Below are 8758 nucleotides of genomic sequence, written 5' to 3'. Positions count from 1 at the left end.
GGAGCTTAAAGAAGAAATAAAAACTAAACACCACACACTTGCGCGTGGGGTCCTCAGCGACTCGCACAACCGTCAAAGCACCAGAACGTTTCAATTCAAGGGAGCTTAGTATCTCTATAGATAGATAGATGTGTGATCGTCTCTCTTTGGCGTTGTTTGGATTTAATGGTTGCTTGGTTTACCCGTATGGAGCGATTCAATGCCAGATATAATAAAATAATTGGACAACAAAACTTGAAGTTAGAAATAAATGATTTTCAGATGCTATAGTTTGTTCATAAATAGATAAACTTTAATGCTTTATAAAAATAGATACATTCAAAAAAAACACTTTGTATTGGCAAGTGCACAACTCAGGCACAGTATGCTATTTATATCGGGCCTGCTATGGAGGCGACAGATGATTTTTGAACCACAATCCAGTGAAGCCGTCCATGCATGGCAACAAACGTGTTTGCAAACCGCTAGATGGGTCATCGTGCAATGGTCGTTCACCCTATATGTCATGTGCACAGTAGTTTCCTAGACCGACAGAGTGCAGCAAGGCAGTTTAAGAAGGAAGTGATTGGGATTTTGGACGAGATGAATCGATACATGTGGCAACTGTTGATTCACCTATATACCTAATGGAAAGGCCGGCTGATGAAAATACCATCAGTCGACATATCCTGCCTAGTACCAGTAGTACTGTATCATTCATATGTTGGCCATGATGATGGTTCTGAGGTCCGCGACCTTGGCGCCGACGACCCTGCCCTTCTCCACGCCTTGCTTGAGCAGCAGGAACGTTGGCAGCGCCTCCACTCGGTACCGCTCCACGATATCCTGTGAACGTGATATCAGTGAGGTACGAGTTATACATGCACAGTTTGGTTATCCGATCCGAAATTAGTTACTCTCTCTGTAAAGAAATACCCCCTCAAGAAATATAAGAATGTTAATATATTTCTTTACAGAGGGAGTAATATCCACGCATGCCTACGTTGTCATACTTTGAACTTGTCGACGTCCACCTGGCAGAATATGGCGGCCCACCTCTTCGCCACGGCCATGGCCCTGAAGGGTCTCATCATCACCCTGCACGGCTCGTTCCAGCTCGCCCAGAACATGAGCACCACCTTGATTTCAAACAGAAAAATCATAGCTTCAGAAATTCATTAAATCCAACGAGAAACACAGCAGTTAACTAAAATGATTGCGTAGGTACCGGATAGGTTTGCGCCAGGGCGGACTCTAGCTCTTGAGAGCTTGTGATGATGTAATAGCTCCAGTAATAGCCTCTGCGGGGCGGCTTAAACACTAGACAAGACAACAGTTAAAATTACAGCGGGACAAATATATATTCCGTCGGCGAGCTAGCCATCATCGCCAAACATAGGAAAGTAGTCATGCGTACGTACCATCGACATTGGTGGTCAATGACATGATGCCGCCTTTGCTCCCACCGTCCCACGGTGTGGTCGATGCCAATATATAGATGGTTGTAGCTTAGGCCTCAAGCTGGTAGGGTATGTGCATGAGAGCGACATTTCAGTGTTTGGATGGGACGGAATAGATGCTGGCCGGCCAGTAACGGCGATTAAAGTAAAGTTTTTTTTGTGGGAACCGATTAAAGTAAAGTTGAGGTGGATGTTCACACATGCAATCACGGTGCGCGTATCTCTCCTTCCTTGGTATTCTCACTACTACAGCCTAAAGCAGCTCCTCGCTATTATTTAGTCTCTTTAGTAGCTATACTGCCTCTATAAGAAATATAAGAGTGTTTAGATCACTAACATAGTGATCTAAATGCTCTTATATTTCTTTATGGAGGGAGTAGTTAGTAGGAAGAACTGAGGTGTTTGGTTTCCCTTAATGGAAATCGGAAGGGGTGAAGCCCTTCTTTGTTTCAAAAAAGAAATATCTTACAAACCAAAGTAAATATATAAATAAGGCGCTATACTTCAATAAACGTAAGAATCCTATTATCAAACCTAGTTATAGCTAGATGCTCATTTGCAACACGTTGATTTTTCATTTGATCCTTCATAAGCATGGATACAAATTTGAACTTGGCTAGATCAGTAACCAAAGTCGGCGAATATTTGGCAAGGGGTCGACATCGTAAAAGAGAACCAAATAAACTTAGCGCCATGAAAAGAGGATCAAAGAGTCACCTAAAGATTATTCCAGACCCTGTCCTTTAAAAAAAGGGAAGGGATTCCACCACCACTTGCTGTTCCATTTACGCCGTGAAGATTCTTGCCAACTCTTACAGCCATGCATTTCGTTATTCCTTTTCGTAGTGTCTCATTTACTCTCGAAGCAGCCTTTCGCTCCACATTGTAATTTAACTCAAACGGACGAACCGATACAATGCTGAGGAAATTCTCATACAAAAAGATTGAAAGCGAAATGAAATTCTTAAGACTAGCAACGCCAACAACTCAAAGCTAAGCAATAATACAGGAGATGCTACACAATAATACAGGAGATGCTACACAATAGTACAAGAGATGCTACACCTAACAAGAAGCTACACGAAGACTACTGGCTCAGAAAGGAATCACACAGTCTTAGGAAAACATCAGTCACCGAACACACCAACCAATTGCCAGAGAGGGTCGTCTGCCCTTGTGCTTCGGGCCACAGAGCGCCGTTGCTGCCAGGAGATCATGACGACTGAGAACAATGTTGACAAGATGTAATAGATAAGAGACAATCGATACGACCTCACACCAGAGTCGAGAAAGCTACATGCCAGGATCAAAGCATGATCGAAATCGCTAGCGAGCTAACAACCAGAAGGTACCCAAGCTCCATGACTCCGCCCCCAAGTGGGTAACCACCGAGCCCAAAAAGTGAGACTAGAGTTTTCAATTGGAACCCTAGTTAGCACAAGGAGGGGACCCACAAACATGCAAGAGGGAAGCGACATCCGCATGCAGCGCCGTTGACGGTGCCATAGCGTCAAGTTTTCACTTGGATCCGCACTCGTGTCACCCATGGTACCAAGGTTGCCGACCCAACCAGAGAAGAGGGTTGCTGCTGCCGCCGCCGAAGCAACAATAACAGACCAAGATCACCGACCACCCTTTCCCTCACTACCTTTGATTTGTACTCGGCTTAATAATTAATAAATAGTTGTGTATATCATAATTTTTTTTGAAGAATTAGTGACAGTGGGAGAGGCTCCCACTGACTTTGTATTACTCACAACATAACAGTTACGAGTGTGTTACAAAGGGTTTTAGGCCCCCCGGCCGTAAGGGTTGCAGAAACAAAAACTAGCGGTCCAAACTTACAATGAAGTCAGAGAGAAAAGGATGAACTTTCTCAGGACAGTTATGGATCACCAAACCCAACAGATGTTTGAATCTAGCTAACCACGCCACGAACGAGCGCGGGATCCCCCTGAAATGTTGGTTGTTTCTTTCCATCCACAGGCTCCAAGCAGCAAGCAGGAAGATATCCTTGAAAAGCGGCCGGCGCCAGCTCTCTCTCCCACCATGCAAGATGGCTAGCCCGTTGGTTCCTCCTGGCCAGGTCAGACCAACCTTACTCCAGCATTGTTTGGCAAAAGGGCACACGAAGAAGATATGTTCCACGGTTTCCTCTGGCGGGTTTTGGCAGAGCATGCAAGTGTAGTTGCCCCCGGCTATAGCAAAGTGCCGCCGCTTCAGCATGTTCCTGGTGTTCAAACGATCGACCATAAGCAGCCACCCAAACATCTTAAACTTGATCGGGCATTTGGATTTCCATAGCCATCCAAAGGCCTCATCAGCTTTCACCTGCCTGAAACAGTGGTTGTAGTACTTCTTTGACGAATAACGTCCTAGGTCACAGACCCAAACGTCGGGCGAGCCGTTTTCCAGACTGACATGCGAGGACCCTTGCTGTATCTCTCTGATCTCCTCCCTAGCCTGGACAGAAAGAGGCAGACTGAAGATTGTGGCTGGATCAGTGGTCCTGAGAACCATGGCAACGGAGTCATCCTCGTTCAGAGCATAAGAGAAGGCTCGCGGATGCGTGTCCATCAGTGCGGAGCCAGTGTCACTAAACCAGACATCTTTCCAAAACAGAGAGCTGCATCCATCCCCGGGGATGACCTTGGCGACCCCACGGAAGGTTCCACTGAGCTGCATTACATCTTTCCACCAGAAGGAACCCACTGGCTCGGTGGCGTGCGGCACCTTGTTCGGGTAGTACACCTCCCAGACAAGCTGAACCCAGGGCACATCCTCACGATTGTAGAACTTGAACAAGTACTTTAGGAGAAGCGCGGCATTTTGTATTTTGATATGAATAACACCAAGGCCACCACACCGTTTGGGTCGACAGACAAGCTCCCAGGCAGCAAGGGAGTTGGATTTGATCCCATCATCAGAATTTTTTGCCCAGAGGCAGTAGCGGTGCAGTTTGTCAAGGTGCTCAACCACTTTAGGGTGCAGCTTGATCGTGCACATTGCATAGATCAGCATGGAGGTGATCACCGAATTGACCAGCGTCAGTTTGGCCCCCGACGACATCAGCGATAGGGCAGTGGATGTTTTCCTCTCAACCGAGTGTACCAATGGCAAGAGATCGAGAACACTCGGCCTAGTCGTCCCCATGGGGAGACCAATGTAAGTGAACGGCAGGGTGCCAATAGAGTAGCCAAACACCCCTGCCAACCCACTAGCACGCTGGTGGTCGACGTTAATGGGTATGAGGGTCGATTTATGGAAGTTGATCTTGAGTCCCACCGAGGCCGCATAATCCTCCAAGATAAGTTTCATGTGGGCGGCCTGTGTAGGACAAGCTTGCATAACCAGGATTGTGTCGTCAGCGTATTGCACCACCGGGAAGTCACCCGCATTTTCACGAGGAATGGGAAGCTCCAGCAAACCCTGAGTGTACGCGTCATTGATCGCAGCTTGGAGCAGATCAGCCGCCAGGACAAAGATCATTGGTGAGAGAGGGTCACCCTGTCGCACGTCACACTTGCATTTGAATTTCCGACCAGGAACACCATTTAAGAGGACTAACGAAACTCCCGAGCCAAAGATCGTTTCCATCCAGCCTAACCACCTATCATCAAAACCCATGTGTTCCATAATTTCCAACATGCGGGCATGTTCAATCGTATCAAAGGCCTTGGCAAAATCAAGCTTAAGCAATATAATCTCTCTCCCAGACGAGTGGCATTGATGAATATATTCGTACGACCACGCGAGACAATCCTGGATGGTCCTACCTTTGATAAACCCATATTGGTTCCTGTGTATGATTTTTAGAATGACTTTCTGCAGCCGGTTCGCCAAGATCTTTGTAATGACTTTGAGACAACAGTTCAGTAAGGTAATTGGTCTGAAATCATTAGCCGTTTCCGGAGAGGATATTTTTGGCGTCAGGGTGATATATCCCTCACTAATGCTAGTGATGTCAAGTCCCCCAACATGGAAAGCGTGACAGAGGTCATAGAAATCTGACTTGATGATTTGCCAGCACTTCTTAAGAAAGCAACCATTAAAACCATCCGGGCCGGGGGCTCTGTCATTCGGCTTTTCCTTAACAACATCATCTATTTCATCAGTAGAGAAGGGCGCACTCAGTTGGTCCAGCCCATCAATCCTGCGGATGATCCTAGAGAGATCAAACTTCATGCTGGTAGGTTTAGAAGAACCCAAATGATCCTTATATGTATTGAACAGGACCCCCTCCTTGCCAACATGATCATGAATTTCGACCTCGCCAACTCTAAGCATGGCAATAGCATTGTGCCTATACCTCTCTGTGGCCAATGACTGAAAGAGCTTAGTATTTTCGTCAGCAAAGCAAAAATACCTGATAGTACATCTCTTTCGCCAGTACTCATTCTGGTATTTGAGCAGGGCCTGTAAGTGGGTTTTCAATATCTTCCTGAAGTTTGACTCCTGGACATATAAAGGTCGTTTGTCCTCAAGGGTGTCCATGATGGCCAGAGTCTCATTACTGTTTTGAATCAGAACTTTAAGTTTCGAGACACCCTTGCTCCATCGCTTGAGATCATATCTCAAGTTTTTTTAGTTTTTTGCATATTCGTGCCGCGGCATTGGGTGCGTGACATGTTTTAGACCATGAGCTAGCAACAACCTCCATGAACTCATCATGATTAGTCCAGAAATTCTCAAACCGAAAAAGCTTGGATCGGGGGATACTTGATTCAATTGTGACCACGCACGGAATGTGATCGGACACTGGCTTCCCCAGGGGCAGGACCATTGTGTTTGGATATGAGGTGGTCCAACAAGACGACGAGAAGAACCAATCCAACTGTTCGAGCAGAGGATCATCCTGCATATTACTCCAGGTGAATGCTCGGCCTTTCACAGGTAATTCCATGAGCGACTGTGCACGGATGAGCTCGTTAAATAACAGCATGTCTACAGCGTCACCCGCAGGTTTGTTTCTGTTAGTCGTGGATCGAATAAAGTTGAAGTCGCCAAGAATTAGCCAGTTTTCATCATCAGGGATATTCAAATCAAAAAGCCAGTTCGTAAAATCCACTCTACGCTGACCAGAGCAGGGGCCATAGACATTGACTAGATTCCACGAATCATTCGACTGCGTGGCCACAAAAGAAATCCCAATGGCAAAAGAATCCACAAACCAAGATGTGCCCACAAACACAGCACTATTCCAAATGACAATGATGCCACCAGAGGCACCCACTGATGGCGCAAAAACAAATTTATCGAAGCGCTTAGGGCAGAAAGTCTTAATAAAAGCAAGATCGAAGGATTCACGTTTAGTTTCCTGGATACATAGCACTGAACAACCGCTAGTATCAATCGCGTTCCTAATAGCCAAAAGTTTTGCATCAGAGTTTATGCCTCTGATATTCCACGAGAGCACATTCCACGATTTATTCATCGGAAGGGAAGACTTCAGTCTTCATCCTCCCCCGACGAGCGCTGGTCATCCAGCAACTTCTCACGGGAGAGGGCTTCCGGAGCAATTCCACAGTTGCTTCCCATCCGTTGAAGATCCTCGATCGGTGTTGATGGGGGGCAGGCAGCATTGGGCACCTACACAGGAGCAGCAGCCAAATAAACAGCATTGACAGAAGGAATCTCACGTGGTTTCACCCTTGATTTGGAATGCTTTGTGTCTGGAGCATGGTTGATTTTGAATCCATCATACTTGTTGGATCGATTGCTCCGTCTGACAGTAGTGGTGTCCAAAGGCACTAACACATTGCGGTGTTGAGTAGCATTGAACACAGAAGAGGATGCAAGCACCTGAAGCGCAGTAGGCTGGTCTGATGAAGGCACTATCTGAGATTCCACCTCTGCCGAGACGAGCTGCGTGACCGCCTTGAGGCCAGGAGAGTGTTCAGGCAAATCCCAATTCGCAGCAATCAACCGAGCCCTAGGTTCAGGCGACAGCATAGACGATGGAATAGCAATTGTCCCCCACTGAATTGCAGTAGCAAAGATCCTTGAGAAGATGTCAGGTTCAGGCACCATACACTCAATCCAAGCTGCAGCAGCGGCATTAAGATGATTCTGAATACTCTGAAAAGGGTTTAGGGGCAACATCACAGGAGAAGTATGTTGAAGGGTGATAGCTGGTGTATATTACGCTTGAGCATACCCCCAATCCAAAGCAAGAACTCATGATCAACTGGAACCTAAAGAAAAACAGAACTTCCCCCAGCCCTGACGAACTCCAACCTGGCTGCAGGGTTGCCATTCACAAATCCATCAGCCAAAGCTTCCACTGCCTGAAACTCCGAATCAGATGACCAAATGTCAGATAGATTATCCTGCACATTATGCTCCGGATCCACACCATCCATGAGAGACGGACCATCATACTGAAAGAAGGTCCTGAAACTGAACCCAGTGTAAGGTGGAGGGATCACAGGCCACACACCCCACCCATTTTCCTGAACATCTTGAGCAGGTTCCGGGGCATTCCAGGCAGCCTCATTCAAAGCATCCTGAGCCGCCATCTCATCAATTCTTGCTTGCTGCATGAGGGTGTAGTAAGGAAGCTGGTATGGATGTGGAGATGCATTCAAAAGCGGGGGAACATCCTCATTACCAACCAAGTTTGGTATAGTGTTTCTACCATTCAGAACATAAACAGGCACCGACCACGAGCGAGCAAGACCCGGCAGTAAACCAACCCTGGTAATCACAAGACTATGCGGCACCTCAGCAACATCTTTGATATGACATTTAACAAGGATTCTAGCCTTGTTCTGTCCCGGACGGGGCCAGGCAAGCATCTTCCCAAAGTGTGAGACAGCCTTATGGACATAATGATCAGTTTGATAGTCCATTGGAAAAGCAAGAAACATGACCCAAACTTCATATTCAAAGGCAGGCATGCGCATATTGATATTCTCATCATGCGGAACTAGGGAGAAAGTGGAATCATCGGTCAAAGCATGCGGTCCTTCTCTAATGGCAGCATCTCTACTCTCCATATCCGCAAACACAACACACCCGATCCCCAGCGGGTAAACAAAATCATCTAGCAGTTAATACTCTAAATCTCCAACGATAATGTGGCAGACCTCAGCTAGCCAGAACTCCTTCTGATGATCAGGGACCAGAGGGTTGACGGAGACAATGGCGTACCTATCGTGGTTCAGAGGCGGATCATCCACCACCATAACGTGACGCTGGACCCGGTGAGCAGGCCCGCGATCAAAGGTGGATCCATCCGGAGCGAAGGCAAACGGGCTCACGGGGAAGTTCGCCATGGTAGATGGAGCCGGGGGCTGTGGCGGCTTGAGAGATTTCGC

The 8758-nt window shown here is 47.0% G+C and overlaps 1 protein-coding gene across 1 annotated transcript; it reads right to left on the bottom strand.

The window, feature by feature from the left end:
• Positions 1-331: 331 nt before the first annotated feature.
• Positions 332-1437, bottom strand: LOC123172376 (thioredoxin). Its single transcript, XM_044589365.1, has 4 exons — positions 1401-1437; positions 1208-1299; positions 993-1118; positions 332-825 (listed from the first exon to the last, which is right to left on the bottom strand). Exons 1-4 carry the CDS (start codon positions 1423-1425, stop codon positions 697-699), a joined length of 372 nt encoding a protein of 123 aa, XP_044445300.1. The 5' UTR covers positions 1426-1437; the 3' UTR covers positions 332-696.
• Between the last annotated feature and the right edge of the window lie 7321 nt (positions 1438-8758).

This window comes from Triticum aestivum, unplaced genomic scaffold (genome assembly GCF_018294505.1).
Source record: "Triticum aestivum cultivar Chinese Spring unplaced genomic scaffold, IWGSC CS RefSeq v2.1 scaffold90323, whole genome shotgun sequence".
Classification (NCBI taxonomy): domain Eukaryota; kingdom Viridiplantae; phylum Streptophyta; class Magnoliopsida; order Poales; family Poaceae; genus Triticum; species Triticum aestivum.
This window is presented reverse-complemented; position numbering and strand designations above follow the sequence as displayed.